Source organism: Phalaenopsis equestris, unplaced genomic scaffold (genome assembly GCF_001263595.1).
Source record: "Phalaenopsis equestris unplaced genomic scaffold, ASM126359v1 Scaffold000167, whole genome shotgun sequence".
Lineage (NCBI taxonomy): Eukaryota > Viridiplantae > Streptophyta > Magnoliopsida > Asparagales > Orchidaceae > Phalaenopsis > Phalaenopsis equestris.
In genome coordinates this window covers 1072405-1091651 of record NW_018164609.1, presented here as the reverse complement: position 1 = coordinate 1091651, position 19247 = coordinate 1072405, and the positions used below count along the sequence as shown (strand labels likewise).

At 34.4% G+C, this 19247-nt stretch overlaps 2 protein-coding genes across 4 annotated transcripts in view; both read right to left on the bottom strand.

The window, feature by feature from the left end:
• Positions 1 to 6440, bottom strand: part of LOC110022103 (protein LAZ1-like) — a 30325-nt gene extending 23885 nt beyond the window's left edge. Inside the window, exons 1-4 of one of the 3 annotated variants that reach the window (XM_020720898.1) lie at positions 6101 to 6440; positions 5690 to 6011; positions 5541 to 5597; positions 1225 to 1333 (exon numbers count right to left, since the gene is read on the bottom strand). In XM_020720898.1, coding sequence (XP_020576557.1) covers positions 1225 to 1333; positions 5541 to 5597; positions 5690 to 5857 — 334 coding nt within the window. In that variant the 5' untranslated portion in view covers positions 5858 to 6011; positions 6101 to 6440. The remainder of the gene's footprint in view (positions 1 to 1224; positions 1334 to 5540; positions 5598 to 5689; positions 6012 to 6100) is intronic. The other 2 variants (XM_020720899.1, XM_020720900.1) reach the window with 2 other exon arrangements.
• Positions 6441 to 9058: 2618 nt separating this feature from the next.
• On the bottom strand, positions 9059 to 18763 carry LOC110022088 (sialyltransferase-like protein 2). Its single transcript, XM_020720878.1, is given in 15 exon segments — positions 9059 to 9365; positions 13142 to 13251; positions 13326 to 13407; positions 13744 to 13898; positions 14876 to 14940; positions 15014 to 15062; positions 15065 to 15115; positions 15190 to 15333; positions 15383 to 15431; positions 15943 to 16043; positions 16141 to 16218; positions 16655 to 16744; positions 17944 to 18017; positions 18130 to 18274; positions 18539 to 18763. Coding segments are annotated over 14 exon segments (1335 nt in total). The 5' UTR covers positions 18218 to 18274; positions 18539 to 18763; the 3' UTR covers positions 9059 to 9166.
• Between the last annotated feature and the right edge of the window lie 484 nt (positions 18764 to 19247).

Below are 19247 nucleotides of genomic sequence, written 5' to 3'. Positions count from 1 at the left end.
CCCGAACCCAGCATAATATAAACCCTATTTAATTCCTTATATTAAATAGGGGAATTTGTCGGCCAATACATTGGTTTCGCAGACCAAACGGATGTCATAATTTTCTTTAGTTTATTTGATCGAGCCTCACCCTCGATTCTTGTGTTTATCCTTCGGGATAGTTATAGGATTTGAGGTAAATCGCTCTTTCATCTAAACTATGAAAATTATGAAGTCAGTTTGACTTCATCTTTTTCAAAACCCAACTTTTTTAACGTCCTTCCGAAGCGGGCAACGGGATTTCAATTCCGATGACTGACAGCTTCTTACGGGCAAACTCCACACCAAAAATAGTGCCGACAGTCATCCATCTTTCAGTGTATTACAATCTATATTCTTGTATTATTCAATAAATAAAATTTGATGAGTTCCAATTTAAGGTGTGTCAAAAGCCAAAAACATCATAGAGTTACCCATTTCCAAACCCACTCAGAAACCTTAATGTCTTTTTCCTTAACCCGCATTGATGTATGGAGACAACCTCATATCACTAATATTACTAGAGCCAAATAGTTTGATACTTTCATAGAAGATTCAAATAAAATTTATTACTTTCATAAAAGATTAATTATGTGAAACCTGGCTTTTCATCATGAAAAATAAATATGAGAAGTGTGCAATCCTTCCCATCTTCCATAAAATGATCCTTACCCGATATGGCACTACTATCAAGCATATTAGATCTGCTAATGAAAAGGAATATTATGGATAATCCTAATAAAATTTCACCTTACTAAAGTTTATGAAATCATTCAAGTGTCAATATACAGTGTTGTTAACAGACAACAAAAAAAATAAGTATTTTACATCATCCTGTGAAAAAGGCATAATCTCAGTATCAAACAACAACATAAATGGAAAGAATTGTTTTCAAATATTAACCAAATTATTTTTTAGCATATGATTTTTCAACAATGAGCCTATCAGCATTTATGGGAAGCAACCATGCAATTATCAAAGAAGCAGATAGCTAAATCAAGATAGCTAAATCATCATTGTCTCAACAAATAAGCCTTCCACGTTTCAAGCATTTAAAGCATTACATAAAGCAAGCATTTACCTGATAACGTGTAATTGTGAAACATATGTTACAATTCAGATTCTTGAAATAAAACTATTAAAATTATAACATATAAATAAAAAATAGGGTAAATTTATCCAAGAAAATTTTGTAACGAACCATACCCAAGCAAGCAACAAGATATCTTCCAAAACAGTACATGGCAAAGGACTCGTAGCTATCACGGATGATTCCACAATCAACACTTAACGTTGGGTTCACTAATGACACGTACTGAAACAAAAAAAAAATATATTGCACTTTAGGCAACTATATGAATATGTTAATATGATAACATACAAGCTAGAAAATATCAAAATAATTGGAAAAAGTATTAGAAAAAGTAAATGAATATATAAAGAGCATCCAATGGCTCTTTCAAAAGCACTTGAGTAGTTCAAAGCAGTAAATAATTCTACATTTCTCAGTAAAAGCAGAAAAGCATAATGCTCCCAAACAACGGTACATTCAAATGAGTATGATCTAGTGATAATATTGCATCCCAATCCTTAATCTTCATAATTCATCAGAATAAGGCATTATGGACATTGGAAAGGATGGCCTCGAAACTCTAACGATGGTAACGGTGCTACCATTTTTAACTTTAAAATCTGAAGAAAGATTTTTTTTCCAAAAAGTCCAAATGGAGATGAATACTAAACATTTCAATCATTTTATTTAAAAATGAAAAATAAAAACATTAAATGAGCACATTGACCTATGCATGAGAGTTTGCAGAATAAATAAATATGAACATATACAAAGGAGTGTCAAGGAGATGAATTAAAAAGTTCAATCATGAAATTAATTCACAAAGTATGTGCTCACATGTTACTAAAACAATTTAGCACATACTTTTTAAATAAATCACATGTTGACTTCTTCTCGTTAAAAATATCATTTAGAACATCATGATTTGTACTTACAGTTAATGACATCACACAAAAGTGCCAAAGAAAAACTCCTGAAAAATATAAAGTGCGGTTTGGGATCACTTTTATTTTTTATATTCTATTTTTAAATTTTATTTTGTTTACATTTTGGTTTGAAACAAAATTTGTTTAGCTAATTGATTAAAAAATGGTTGTTTATAAAACTATACAAAATATTTAAAAATTAATTTGAGGATTTTCAAAAAAAATATAATTCTCTTTTAGAAAAAAAAATGAAAATATACAAAAAACACAAGTAAAGTAGACATTGTGCCTGGGCTATTGACACTTTAGATACAAAACTCACATAAAGGCAATTATTTTGCTAGTTATCCAATAGTACAGTGAGCCAATTAATCTAGCCAAGTTATCCAATTCCTTGAGTATATTTATAGAAGTATTTGAGTCATTTGATTTTCATTTTTGCACTAAGTCCCAATTTTTTTCAAAAATGGTGAATTCTTCTCCTTTCAATAACTAAACAATTAAAAAAAAATCAAAATAATCTTTGATAATATAAAGCTATTAGTTTATCTTAAAATATTATTTTGCTTAAAAATTACAATGCAAATTTTATTTATCGTAAATTTTATTCTAAATGACACATTTATTAAAGTTTGGAGACTTATGAGACAGATGTAGTATTATTAATAAGAATTTTAAGTGAAATTAACTTAGGGCCCGTTTGGGGCAGCTTATAAGTGTAGGGGCGGTTTTTAAAACGCCACGGTACCGTTTGGATCGCGCGTTTTGCCAGCTTATTCAAGAACGCGGGTCCATTTTGACACTAAATGCAGCCCGACGGTTGACCCCCGAGGTCGACCCGCGGGCCACATTTCAGGATAAACTGTTTATCCTGAAACGCACAAGCTTCCCCAAACGCAACCTTAGTTGAAGCTAAAGAATGATAATAGAAACACATTGGTCTCAATATTCAAGAAAAAAAGCATAGTTGGAAATCAAACTAGCACATAAAAAGTACTACGACAGGCAACGAAACAGGAGTAATAAGTCACGCATTAATATAAGATTTAAATTTGTTTTAAGCTAAAAAGATAGACAGTAAAATGCAATAATTGTGTAAATTGAAATTGAATTCAAATGTAATTAGTATATTTTAGAAGATAATTCTACATTTCATATGCATATTCTGCCAATTCAACATTTGGTACAAATCTCTTAAATGGTAGTAGCACAATAAATGAAATAATATAGGCCTTAGAGCTAAGGTGACATTAAGACCTTTTGTTTATTTCGTTTTGGTTGAAGTTGAAATGAGGGAGGGTGTCTGAATCAATTAACTTAGAGATGTGATTAGGTGGAAAAAATTTTGTACAAGAATGATAGCTTAGGAGAGCAACATGTAGGTACTTCAGGATTTTCTTCACTTTTGAGAGGAAGTCACAAATTAGGCAGAAGTGGGGATGGCGTAGGTTTAAATTGATTACTTTCAAGAAATTTGACTTTGATACCAAAATTTGATAGCTCCATGATTATCTTCTTCCAGCTTACCCTTCTTCTTCTATCAATCTCTTAAAATTGCCTTTAAATTTCTTAAATCTTCTCTTTAATTCAACCCTTAATTGGGAGCGAATTGATTTATGATAGATGAGAAACTGCTCTTGGTGTTGGAGCTCCACTCCCAAGCATTGCATTTCCACATGCTTTTTCTAAATTCGTTCTTCTGGAAGCACCAAAATTCTAAATGTTCTAATCAGACTTGGAAACGACCAATCCATGATGCAGTTGTGCCCATTCATGGTGCATGACTTCCCAGTGCTCGATTCACTAGGAGCCTGGCCTATTGGCATCCGGGCTTCACTCTTCAGCATTGGGGCTTCCCTATGGCATTCGAGCGTTGAAATGCCCTGAGTGTTGTTGTTGATGTGCTATCAAGCTCCACACACACAAACAATTGAGAAGATAGGCATACCACTACGAGCTTAATTGTGCAATTCTACTAAGATGCATTAAAAAGTTATATTGCAAAAAAATTTTAAATAGTCTGACCATTTGGTTTACTGGCATAATTGCACGGCAAATAAAGCCCCTAACACCTTAACAACCAACAGAGAAAAAATGGTATAATAAAACAATTGTAAATTGGTATCCCACCAGATACAAGGATTCAAGCCTCATCAAATGATTGACAAGTTCAATATAACAACAATAGAAACGAAAAAGCTAAGCATAATGGTCGGATTGCCTCTCAAATGACCTTTACTCGTGCGGAAATAAATTGTGATTTCATATTTTTATAGAAGCAATTAGGGAGAACCTAATCACCTATGGATGTCAGAAAATTAGAATATCATGGCTTTTATATCATGGATCAAGTAATTTCTTGATTAGTTGTTAACAAGAGTTTAGCTAAAGGCCTTCAACAACAAAGAAAAAAGAAAAATTGGATCAACTTTCTCTTATAATAATAGCTCAACACCTAACATTGGAAATTTTTAGTTCCCATTAAGCATGTCTAATCTGTCTCAATCAATTTTCCTAACAAAATGTTGAAAGCCCCGACACCCTGAAAGTCTGCTAAATATCTTACATAAGGCAAATAGAAACTTTTATTTCCCACTATGCATTGTCCAATAAATCGAAAACAAGTATCTATAAACTACTCAATTCAATTTTCAATTTAATCTCCTAAATTTTAGTCACTTCGCTCAATGGATATCATAGTTTTATTGTAAATCCATTACATAAGTTGGCTAACAACTAACAAATAAGTTTGTCTAAGCTTGTTTCCAAGCACTCAAATCCACGCAGCAATGACACTAGGATAACTAATACTTTTATGAATACTCTTTAAAAAACAAATCAAAAGCTTTATTAATTTTAATCAGCCCTCTTAAATATGAATACTTCATCTTTATCTTTATCTCTTATAAGTATTAAAGAGCATCAAATTCCACATTTAGGTGCAACGGTTTGGAATTGAAGATGGCAAGTCAAGAAACTGAAAATGGCCGATATTTCAACCAATTCACCGAACTTTCTAAAGCTGTTTTTCCTCCCCAAAAATACCATAATTGTGCTTTCCAGAATTATGTAAAAGTAATTGTCAGACTCCTTTTGAATCATCATTGCCATAGCTAATGATTTAGAGAGACATTTTCACTAATTTACCAAATGATAACAAACAAATAGAAAATAAACTGCTGGCACTTAAAATTGAAGACGCCGTAGCATCTCAAACAATTTCTAAGCCTTCTTAAGAAGAACCTAGAGCTAGTCTACATCTAACACTCTAAATATAGAAAAATAAACAAATCTTATTACATTTATTTCTTAATGATAACAATTATTGATATTTACAGAAAATAGAAAGTTATTCCTGCAAAACAAGATAAACTAAACTAATCTACAATATATGACAGTTTGCCTATTTAATTGTAAATAGACCATCATAAAAATATTGGCATCCAAGGGATGAGCTAAACCTTCTTCAAAGTATTAAAAATGTGCTAGATTTAAACAGGAATTCTTTAGAGGCGAGTTCATACCGACTCAACAGCATAGCAAGGGACCATCAAGATAACACCAACTAAAAACTTTTGCTCCTATAGAAGCATACAAAACACCAAAGTAATCGATAATCACGAACTGCGTTCAATAAATGAACAAGCACTGGAAAATAGAAGCATAAATGAACCTCCGGATTCTTGCACGCTGATAGGTGATGGAACAAAAGAAACATGGAAAGCGATACTGAAGTAATCACAAAAACACCAGCAATGGCTGCTGCCCATGCTGGCGTTGAGTAACCTGAGAGAGTTGAGTGGATGAACCCAGCTACTTTCATTAGCTGGGAAGCCACCATATCCACCTCAGATTTCAATGGCACCGCAACATAATCCTAACGCACACTGATTAATCTCGAACCTACTTTCCGCAGTAATAAACAGCATCTATCTCCACTACCAAACATCAAAACTTCCTTCTTGCCGGCCCAGCAAACATTCCAAACCTGAAAACTATTTGAAGAAAAAATAAGGAGGAATTTTTGGTCGATCTCTCATGGCGCACGGCAGTAAATTATCCCATTTCAACAAGCAATTCTTACCAACAGGCCTGGAAATCAAGGAAACACGTTTTCGATATTCAAAAAGAACAAAAAGTCTCCAACTTGGTCAATTCCCTCGAAAAAATACTCCGAAACTTTCAATCGAATCAGCTGAAACGAAAGCACAAAAATCGGCAATCCTTTGCGACGCAAAACCCTAGAAGACCCAGGGAATTGGTCACCGAAGCTGTCTGTATCAATCGATTAGAAAGCCTATCGGATCGGAATGCGGGCGATTGGCGGAATCACGATTTTGAGAAGAGCAAAGATGGAGAAACCCGAAAGCCCGGTGAGGAACGAGGAGTCTCGAAGCAGATATGGAATAGGGTGGTCTGTTGCCGGTCCGGTCGGTCCACTAATTTTCGGACCGGTGGGGTGATTTTAATGTTTATTTAAAAAAAAACATTTACATAAAAATACCTTAATTTTTATAGAATTATATATCCAATACCTAAACTTCAATTTTTTCCTACATAGGTGATAATATTTTTGATATGATATGTTATAAATATGAAAAATAAAACATGAGTGTTACATTTGTTAATAAATAAAAATTGGATGTTAGTATTCTAAGTTATTTTGTTACTAGATTAAATAAATATATTTTAAATTAAACGAGTTTATAATTCTATATGGCCTTGACTCGATAATTATGATCGAAGGAAGAAATGTTTATTGTAGTTAATTATTTCTTGCACTTAAGCTAAGCTATTGCATTTCGATTGTATGTGTACGTAGAAATCGGTTTTTTGGGGCTGAAGTACATACCCAATAGACTTTATGGCTCCAAGGGACCTAACCTGGTGTACTGCCATGCAGAATTGGTCTGTCTGTTCAACCTGACAAACTAACCAATCAAGCTCACCAATCTAGCTCGCCTCATTTGCAAATACAAATGCCAATACTAACATTAAGAATGGACTTATGGCACATCCCGATTTATGAGCTGTCTAGCGCACACATCATGATTTTTTCAACAAGATGCAGTAGACGGAAGTCATACATTACTTGTAATATCATATTTTCTTGTTTTGCGTGTAAAAGGATGGAGAAGAGATCGTAAAAGGATAAACTCTTCTGTTCTTTTTTTAGTGGATCTCACTTTGTAATTCTCACGAGACCTCTCTTGCCCCCTCCTCTCATTAGATCACCTTATCGACCATGTCAAAGAAGGATAGAAAAACGAAACAAATAATTTAGACATTGAGAATACATCCATTATCTTCATTCGCCTTCCTTACACAAGTTTTCTCGGGTTATATGAACCCACGAACAATACGCAATACGGGAGCCAACTTCCTAAAAGAATTCAATGGTATAAATATTTGATTGAGTGCAACCAAATAATGTACCTTTAAGTTGTGTTGTATTAATGTCAACTTAATATAGTAAATAATATTAATAATTCTAACAATAGAACTCTAAAGAAAAATTACAATTTAATATTGATACGCCACAAATAAATTTTTCATCATCCGACACGAATCTCGAGATAATATTTTGAGTAAGAAATATTCAAATATTGATAAAAAGTCATCCAGAGCTCTGATTTCAATAGTATATTTTCACAATTGGGTTAAAACCCGTGGTTTTTTTTCTTTTCTGGGTTTTCCCAGTAAAAGTTTATCGAGTCATCACTGTTTGTTTCTCTTTCATCTGTGTGTATATTAAATTCTCATACAACGCTATGACAATAATTGGTTACTCTACCGCCGCAGATTTTCCAGTACACATCAAATATGATTTAAAAAAAAAAAAAAAGAGTTTTAAATTAATAAAATCAACTCTAAAATTTAGCTCATCTTATAATTGATACGAAGATTCACATACATACAACTCAATTCCTAAGTAATAACACATCTAACACCTAAACTTTAATTTTTACATATATATCATCTTACATATGCATGAAAAAATGTACAACACTTCAACAGCTAAAATAGTAGTATTTTATTTTATCTTTTTGTTAATGCAAAGTTTAGATGTCGGATATGTAAATACAATATGAATTGGGTGATATGTATGCAAATGTCCATTGATACATTAGGGCCAAATATGCATAATGCACCTATTAATATCCATGGTGAAATACACTTCCTTATGCATAGATGGTGATGAAAATGTGCTTATTTGCATTGAAGGGTTAGATTTGTAAATACATAAGAAATGGGTGATATGTATGTAAACCCTCCTTTGTATTTGCTTTAAAACTAAAATTGAATATGAAAAATTAATGTCAATAAACTAGAAATAAATCCAACAAACAAGCATGTCCTAATATAACATTAGGCAACACAATCTAGGAAAAAAAATAAAGGGAAATTTACATAAATCCCACCGAACTCCTATGAATTTACATATCAAACACATAAATTTCAATTTTTATTTTGTAAGCCACCCCAAACTTATACTGAAAACATAGAAATCGAGTGGTAAAAATTGAAGTTTTGGTAGTTGATATGTGTTAATACATAAGAATTGTGTGGTATTTATGCAAATACCCTAAAAGTAAAATAAAAGGGCTCAATTCATATGTATGCATGTATAAAAACCCTCCTTTGATAGATATGTAAATACATAGGAAATGAACTGTATGCATGCATAAAAACCAAATCAAATCAATTTGCAGTTTGCAGATTTCAATAAAGAATATAGAATTCAGATTAAGAAGCTGTAATTAAGATCCCATTTGGTTGGTTTCATAGCCAACATATAGTTTCAAAACTAATAACTTTTAGGGGGCATTTACATACACAGCACACAACTCCTTCAAATTTACATATCTCACCCCCCATATACTAGTCAATTCTTTCCTATCACATGAAACTAACACTAATCATCACCGTTCACAAATCAAATCCAACTTTTCATACATAAGTTTAAGTGTATGCATGTAAATATCAAAATTTCGGTGCAAGATAGGTAAAAATTGTCCAAAATTTTATTACATTAAACAGATGAGGCTCAAAAAAGTATAAAAAATTGGATGGTAATGGCAGATTTGTAAATAATATCAGTAGAAATCTGTAGAAGGAGTTGAAGGACTGTGGAAAATGAGGACTGATTTCAAGCATCAGGGATGATGCAGAGCATACCATGGCCAGGACTTCGCTCAAGAGGATACATGGCTGCCCCTTTCACGTATTGTTGGTGCTTCAAAACGGCATCACGAAATTCAGACAAGTCTGCAGTCTTCTTCCCCTTGTCTCTCTTTTTGATGATGGAGCATGGCCTCCATGGCTCTCCCGCACCAGCTCCTACTCGCCTGTGAAAAATGAGCAGCGATAAATGTTATGAGTCCGGGAAAAAAATCAAATTTAAATTCATTTCGTTAATTTTAATAGAGAAATTGGGGCATTTACATGCAAATTTTTCATATCACATTAAAAAAAAACCATTTTTTATGCATAGATAAGATGGGTTATATGTAAGAATTTAAGTTTAGGAGTTAGATATGTAAATGCATGGGAACTAAGCAATATGCATGTATAATATGTATGTAAATATTCCATAAAAAATTTGGGACACTTAGATTCATTCCACAGTTTCTAAGTATTTACATATCTAACATCTAAACTTTGCTTATTACACTTTCATTCATACCGCCCAAATCTTTCATATCGCATAGAAAATACCATCATTTTAACTTCTAAAAAGTGAAATAGGCCTTTTTTAACTTCTAAAAAGTGAAATTGAAATAGGCCTTTTCAGGCAAAGATAGGGCGGCATGTATGTAAAAATTGATTTTTAATTGTTAGATAAGTAAATACATGGGAATTAAGTGGTATGCATGCAAATCTTATAAAAAATTTATGATGTGAATCTCAACTTTGTTCACCTGAACATAGGACAGACAGCGGTGAAGTTCAAGCAGGAACAATACAGAGGAAAAAAATACAAAACTATTAGTAAACATAAAACACAATCTTGGATTTTTTGAACCAAATGTTGTAAAATAGTGTTAGCGCTGGAGCCCGATAGGAACCGCTCCCGCTCAGTCGCTTCCCACTTCCGCCTCCGTGTTGTCGATCGCAATTGGTCGCGACCGCTCCCTCTCTTACGATCGCAAGAGTCGCGTCCCAGCTGCCGCGAACCGTTCCCGCCTTCCCTGTTTCGCGAAACAACGCTGCCTCTCGTGTCCTTCTAAGTTGTAAATAGAAGAGAAGAAAGTTTCTCAGTCAGGATTTGGAGCTCTTCTTCGAACTTCCTCGGGAAAGAGGAAGAGTTCTTCGGGTTTCCTCGAGATAGAGGAAGAGAAGTGCAAGGTGTAGTTTCTTGCGGTGAAGTAAGAAGAAATAAGAAGAAAATTGTTCTCCATTGATTTCTCCTTGGTGGTTTGTGGCAGAAGAGAAATTGAGTTTATTTCTCTTATAAGTTTATCTTCTTCAGTGTATCTCGGTGTAGAGTTTCTTTGGTGTATCTCGGTATAGAAAGAGAAGAACAGAGAGAGAAGAAGAGAGAGCAAAGAAGTGAGAAATTCCTCTCATAAGTCGTGACGATCGACTAGTAATAATTCCTTAAGTAGTAAAATCCTATACAACTCCGTGGGCGTAGGTAATTTGTCGAACCACGTAAATCTGTGTATTCCGCTGTGTTACTGTTTTCTGGTGTGAATTTTCTTGTTCTATTTTTTCGCTTCGTTGATCATTTTTTCTTGTTCTATTTTTTCGCTTCGTTGATCATTCTCCTGTTTGATTTATATATATACCACATCAAGTGGTGTATCTAGATCTCTCAATAACTGGTATCAGAGTTTTGTTCAGATCTGAGAAAGAATGATGGTTGTAGATGAAGTGAATGTTTCAAGGATCGTGTTTCAAGGATCGAGAAATTTGCGAGAAATTTGATGGCATAGATTTTGCTGGTGGCAGAATGCAGATAGAAGACTACCTCTATGAGAAGAAGCTTCATCTTCCGTTATTAGGAAAGCGACTAGAAAAGATGTACTAGGCGTATGATGCTGAATGGAATTTGTTGGATCGACAAGTGCTAGAAGTTATTTGATTGACCATAACGAGGTATATTACACACAACTTAGTCAATGAGAGGAATGCTGCAGATCTTATGACAGTCTTATCAGGTATGTATGAAAAGCTATCGATGAATAACAATGTGTACTTGATAACAAGTTATTCAATTTGAAGATAGCAGAAGGTGTTTCTGTTGCTCAACACCTGAATGATTTTAATACTATCACAAATCAATTGTCGTACTTGATTTTGATGATGAGATACGTGTGTTTGTATTGTTGGCATCGTTGTCAAAGATTTAGGAAGTCATGAGGATGATAGTTAGCAGTTTTGCAGGAAAATCTGAACTGAAATGTGATAATATTCGTTATTTGATTTTGGTTGAGAAAGTGCGCAGAAAAGATTCTGACGAGATCTCAGGTTCGAGTTCGGCACTGAATGTTGATTTCAGAGAGAGATCTATGACAGAAACTCACATAGAGGGGGAACAAAATCAAAGTATGGTTAATAGACAACCTGTTGGAATTGTGGCAAGACTGATCACATAAAGAGGAACTGCAGGAATCCCAAGAAGATGGAGAATAATAGCGCAAATATGATATCTGAAGAAGTACAGGATGCACCATTGTTGATAGTTCATAGTTTTGTTGATGATGGAAGTAAAGAAAAGAGTGGGTCCGGGATACCCATTCCTATTGTTCTACAAACAGATGGTGGAGAACCACAGAGCTATGAGAAAATCTTGCAAGATGAAAGTTCGAACAAGTGAGAGCTAACAAAACTTCTACAACGGAAGAAGGCATTACACAACAAGTGTGTCAGGTGAAGACTAAGAATTATGACAGTAAAAAGTACAAGGCTAAAATTGTTGAAAAAAACTTTCAACAGAGGCGGGATATTGCCCATGCAGTGGGAGTTGTAAGCAGAGACAAGAGTAATCTAGAAAATAGTTTGGAGGTGCAAAACTATGTTGACCCTGCAGATATGTTGGCTGAGAGCGTTAATATTAAGAAACTGAAGTTGTGCACAGCTTCAATTGGTCTTTTAGGGTGAAGACAGGAGCTTTGAGTTATAGAGGTGGAGGATTCATGGAGGATTATTCATGTTTGAAGAAAAGGGCGACACCGCCAATGGAGGATATCAGTTTGAGGAAGAAGATGTTGTACCTTATATATCGGTCTCCAAGCGGGAGATTGTTAGCACTGAAGCTCGATAGGAACCGCCCCCGCTCGGTCGCTTCCCGCTTCCGCCTCCCTGTTGTCGATCGCGATTCGTTGCGACCGCTCCCTCTCTTCTGATTGCAAGTCACGCCCCATCTCCCGCAAACCGTTCCCGCCTTCCCTGTTTCGCGAAACGACGCCGCCTCCTGTCTCCTTTTAAGTTATGAATAGAAGAGAAGAAAGTTTCTCAGTCAGGGTTTTGAGTTCTTCGGGCTTCCTCGGGATAGAGGAAAAGTTCTTCGGGTTTCCTCAGGATAGAGAAAAAGATGTGCAAAGTGTAGTTCTTTGCGGTGAAGGAAGAAAAAGAAGATTGTTCTCCCTTCGCTTCTTCTTGGTGGCTTGTGATAGAAGAGAAATTGAGTTTATTTCTATTGTAAGTTTATCTTCTTCAATGTATCTTAGTGTAAAGTTTTTTCGGTGTATTTCGGTGTAGAGAGAGAAGAACAGAGAGAGATGAAGAGAGAGCAACGAAGTGAGAGATTCTTCTTATAAGTCGAGACAATCGACTGATGTAAATTCCTCAAGTGGTAAAACTCTTTGCAACTCAGTGGACGAAGGTAATTTGTTGAACCACGCAAATCTGTATGTTCCGCTGTGTTACTGTTTTCTGGTGTAAATTTTCTCGTTCTATTTTTTCGCTTTGTTGATCATTCTTCTGTTTGATTTATATATAAATCACACATTACCAGATCAACTGTTGTATATCTCACAACAAATAGAACATAAAACTTATCCCACATAGTTCAGGCGAGCAACATGCACTATAGCTGGCGTCGACCCACTTTGCGATACGAACAAAAGACCAAAGGGGAATAAGGCAGTTAATGACATGAAGTTGTATGTCAGATTACCTCAAAAGTTTCTCTGATGCAATTCTAGCAGCTGCAATTGTGCCTGGACTTGGAAGCCACTCAACCACCCTGTTAAAATCTGCCCTCATTGGAGAGTGGATCCTGACAAGCTTTGAAATAGAAAAAATTAAGCCTGCATGAACTAAATAATAGCTAAAGATCAAAAGGAAACCTTGGAACTTACTCCTAGGCATTCCATTAGCTGGTAGTATGCTCTTCCATACAATGGAGTATGTCCTTGTCTGGACTCTGAAAAATATCTTGTCCTGAAGAAATTGCACAATAATCTCGGCTCAACTTAGCTAATACTAACAAAAGCCGCTTCTAAGGAGAATACAGTACTATTTTATCTTGGGGCATACACATACATGCCACCCAATTTCTATTCTTTTCAATATCTAACGCTTAAATATTGTTTTTTACATTTATACCGCCTAAATTTTCATATCACATCAAAAACACCATCATTTTAACTTTTAAAATATGAAATACAACTTTTCATGTATAGGTAAGGTGGTATGGATGTAAAAATTGAATAGGTGTTAGATATGTAAAACATAGGAATTATGTGGTGTGTATGTAAATCTTCATTTTATCTTTACCATTCTTTGTAGCCAGGATCCACAGTGAAGCCATACATATCAACAGAATCACATATAGAAAGAGCAAATTCGAGGGCTTTCAGCCCAGTTCCTTTGGCAGCAGAACCAAAAGAGGTGCCCAACATAAGATATACAGGATTATGAATTGGAATTTCCTGTAGAGAGCATTATAAATTAACAAAATTTAAAAGCATATGCAGCCAAGAGCTCCACTACACCACCCAGAAAAATGAAACAAGAAAAGGCAGAAGCACAAGAGTAAAAAAAAAGGAAGATTTACATATATACCACTTAATTCTTATGTATTACATATCACATATCTAACAATTCTTATGTATTACATATCTAACACCTAAACTTTAATTTTTACAGACATGCTACCTTGCTTAAGCATGCAAAGGTGTGTTTCACTTTCTAAAAGCTAAATTAGTAGTATTTTTTATGTGATATGAAAGACTAGGTGGTAAAAATGTAAAATGTAAGTCCCCGGCAAAATAATAATAATAATAATAATAATAATAATAATAAATCTTGTGATCCTGATTTTTTATTTTTGTAACATTGAAGCATCATCACTCGAGTCACATTGAAGCATCATCACTCGAGTCACAATGAGCATATGCAGCTAAGTGTAACATTGAAGCATCATCAGTGGAATCACACTGGCACAAAATGTTCCTGATTAAACCCCCCAAAAGGAATCACTAATCAATTGCTGTTATCTGCTAGCTATACCAAACGATTCTTAAAATAAAACTCATTGGTTTTCAACATATCAAGTAAAGCTCGTTGGATCCATAATGAGTAAGAAAAAGAATAGTGCGAATTCGTCTCTTGCATTTGACTTTATTCAAACTTCAATCCCTCAAACTTCATTCCGGCACTAACTAAAAACATATTGGTCCACTTCATTAATGAAACAGATTTTGAAACAGATTGTTTTCTTTACAATCTATGGATGGCAATAAAAGAAAAAAAAATTCATGTCACATCTAATTAAACATAACAAGCACATTAAATCTATAGCGCATAAACATGAATTATATAGCAACAGAGATTAATCAAACAATTGCACAGAAATATTTCGGAAGAAAGACAAAACTTTACATTTAAATCAAATAATAGCTCGCACCTTTATCATTTTGCTCATAATATCATGGATTGTAGTCTTGATAATAAGAACTTCCTTCCTTTGTTCTGTTCGATGTATAAAATTCAGCATAAATCTGCCTTAAAAAGAAAAACTGAAAAAATAAGTGCAACTAGATACCATCTAACTCTACAACTTTATCAAGTGCCTTTGCAGATCCTTTGCCGATCCTCTATTGAGCAGCCGAAATGTACTTTTCCTACCAACAAATTTCGTGTAATTCTGCAATTCTGTGAGATAATTGTAAAAAGTTGATGAATAATACTTCACAAATATGCCGAGAAAGTAGAAAAGACCTGGATTGGCGCGCCATTTTCTCGAATAACAGCATCATAACCATCGATCTCATCACCAAATTTTGTTTTCAGAAGATCTCCGGAATTACCAACAACTGCACAACGAGCAAACTGTCGCGGCAAGAGTGGTGGTTTTACAAACAACTGCACAACGAACGAACTGTCGTGGCAAGAGTGGTGGTTTTACAGGGACTACCAGTGAAAGTTTTTCCATGCACAATGTCTTGTTCTCACAACGGTTGCTGGCACATCAAATAATGCCCAAAAACAACAACAGCAACAATAAAAATAATATTAGAACTAAGTGAGAGAAGACTAGCAAATAGAAGACAAAACATAAATATAGATTTGAATCGGAATCATTTTAGTTCTTGCAAAGATATTTTAAAAAATTGAAATTTACATAGGCAGCACACAATTCATTTGTATTTACATATCCCACACCAAAACTTTCATATATACATATATACCATTTAGGTGCTTTAAACTTATGCATAAAAAATATGAAATTCAATTTAAAAGGTGGTAATAGTGTTATTTTTTGTGATATTAAGAATTCAAGTGCTATATGTGTAAACACGAAAGCTTAGGTAAAAGATATGTAAATATACAAGAATTATGTGTGATGTATGTAAATGCTCCTTAAATAAGATGAACCATAGAACTGAAACATCTTCTGATATGCAAGATATTATAGTTTATGTGTCTCAATAATGCAAATTATCACTCTAATCCGTATGAAAATTTACTTACAGAAGTACCCCTTTATTGATTCTCTGCCAGGCATACTCCTCCCACCCATTTGGTAGAGCGTCAATGTACTCCTTTGTAAGTATGGTAGTGCTATTGCGGACCTGGTAGGTCAACATAACATTAATAATTAGTCTCCATAAAGCCAAAATATTCAATCCATGTTAATGTTCTACCATTTTATAAGACAAATAAACACACTTGTTCCCACGTAGCTACTGCTTCGCAGAGATTGAAGTCGAACGATAAACCTTCAAGTTCTCCAGTCTTGGGATCTTTCTGTTTTGTTAAATGTTCAATAAAAGAAAAAATAAGAATACTGAGCTAAATTTAAGGAAAATAATTTAAGGGTGCAGAATTGCAATTTTGATCATTGGGTGGGTTCCAGTAAAATCTCCGGACAATCATAAGAAAAAAAAAAGTTATTATTGACTAGGTAGAGCATACAGACCATGGTATGTAAATTCCATAAAAGAAACAGCTTAGATTCACATACATTTATGATTAAAATAAAATAAAATTAATGTAGAATTTCTAGATTTCAATACTTCAATTTATCTACATTTTCTTATCTTCAAAATGAAAATAAAAAATAAAACAATATGGCATACAGTGTTCAAATGTGAAAAGGACACAATTTATGCTACAATGTATCACTATTGTTATCTTCATCAAAATCAGTAAGATCTAGCAAACATGAAAAGAGAAAACTTACCCACTTTGAAATTGTGTCGCTCGGGAACTTGATTGAAATTTGACAAACATCGCCACTGCCAACAGCCTGCAAACCTAGTCCATTTGCGTTCTGCACTATCACAACAAAAAATATGTTTTCTAATTTAAATCAGCATAAAAATAAAGAAATTTGTCACATATAGAAAATTACCAACAGCCACCTTTATCCCACTAAGTGGGGTCGGCTACATGAATCATTTTTCTCCATCGCACCATATTTAGTGTCAAATTTTCATTTAATTCTAGTAAATTAAAATCATTTAGTATACAATATGCCCAGGTCTTCATAGGTCTACCTCTTGCTTTCTTAACATAAGTTGAATCTAAAACATCTACTCTCCTAATTTTCTCACATATAGAAAATTGCTAAAATAAATAAATAACAAATAACACAAACTTCTCATAAGGAAAAAGGAATTATTTTATTTCAACATGTTATGAATAACATTAAACAAAAGCAATAATCTTCAATATCGAGGTTTGTAGCATGCACATTTTTTAAGAAGAAAAGAACTATTGATTGTTCCAACTTCTAAGCCCAGACAAGTAAATTCATAGCTGATGTTAGATTGAATACTAATTCTAAAACTATGCCAATAAATTATGTAAGGAATTTTAGGTTGAAGATAATACTTTCTGAGCAGTGATTAGCAGATTAGTGAATATATGGCCAACAACAGTAAAAAATTATATTAAAGTTTTCACTAATCAAGGGTAAAAAATTCAAAAATCAGTAGGAAGATGTTGGTTGAGAAAAAAGCAGGACATGATATGCTGTATGGCATTTAGTACTGTAATTTACAATAATTACATGCAATCAGCAAAAGATGAATTCTTTGCAGAAAACCCATGGAAGCAAGTACAAAATAATTATCATTCTAGAATGACAATTCGTGATTTCTTATATTCTTTAGGTCTGATATGTGGTTCAGAAAAGTAATTATTTTTGTTATGGCAATTTCAAATTCCTATCATTTTCATTCTGTTTGATTGTGTCCATTTATGAAGCACAAACATTCCAATGGAGATGCCCAATTCATAACAAACACTCTAGTTCATGCTGCAGGACACTTTCTCACAAATATGCCACATGCAAATTTCAAAAAATAGCAGTTTGATGCTCTTATCAACATGCTCTGTTAAAAAAAATGGGAAATTTACAAACCTAGCACACAATTCTTATGTATTTACATATCTCAAATCTAAAGTTTTATATTTACATACAAAGCACTTTGATACTTTAACCTTAAGTCGACAGAGCGCACTCACCACACATTTTCTAACGCCGCTGCGCAGCGATATAATGGCGCTTAGCTCCTCATTCGAAACTCTCGATCCTCCATCTGAAAGAGATTTGAATACGAAAACCATCACTTTAATAAAGCATGCAAAATCTAGTAAAAACGCCCGCAGGTAGAGCAGCGCCGAAGTAACAAGGAGTAAGTTAGAACTTACAGAAGTTGGAGACGCCGGTGATGAAGACAATGATGGACGCGAGACCAGACGCCAAGACGACCGCCAAGCCCAATTGTAGCATATTCATTTGAAGATTCTGATTGTAGCAAAAATGAGGGCGGGCGGCACAAACCCTTTTTGCGTGCTACGTTGCCATCAACAGATAGAGTTAGAGACTTGCTGACTTGATCGGTTCTTTATTTGAAAAGATAATAGCTCTTTTAGGGGCTGTTTGGCAGCCGGTTTTAAGCAGGATTTACGCAGGATTTAAGCTAAATCCTGCCAAACGGCCAAAAAAGCCTCCCTAAATCCCAAAATCCCAAAATCCCGGATTTACTGAATCCTGTGAATCGGGGGATTCAGTAAATCCGGGATGAGCGAAGAGGAAGAATGGCGCGAACAGGATTACCTTTCTCAATGGTTTCTTGTAGGAGCAGACGGATGAGAAAGATGGGAGTTCCACTAGTTTCTGTAGGCCGCGATCCCGGCGCTGCCTTCCCAGCTAGCTATGATGGCAAGTGTATCGCAGAGTTTCGATCATGAAGTCGATGATTTCGGGCGAAACCGGGAGGGGGAAGATGCAGGCGTGGGCTTCGGGCATACATAGGAAAAATTAATCCATGCGGATCGGACACCGCACGCAACCCCCGCGCGGAGTTATTGGTTAATGTAAATGCCAGTTTATAATAGACTTTGGATATTCATTTATATTTTTATCTGATATTTATTTTTTTATGTTCACTCTGATGAATTTTGTTATGTTATTTTAAAATTGTCAATCAGTCTTATCGTTTATAATGATTTATATATTATCATACCAAATTATTTTCAGGATTTAATCATCTCAGGATTTGATGAATTCAAATTTACAGAATTTACTCTATCATATTACAACTAAATCCTATTGCAACAAATCAATAAAAAGAATGACACGATGAGGCTTATATTCCTCGATCGTTTATGTTAGGAGCGAAGAGAGAGGATAAAAAAATGACAGCTTTGGTGATTTTTGTAAGTCGTGATCCTATCGTTTCCCTCCCAAATAGCTCTAATGATTACTGCATGGTAAATATTTGTTCACGAAGAATATGGTTTAGGTGAAACCAATAGGGTGGGAG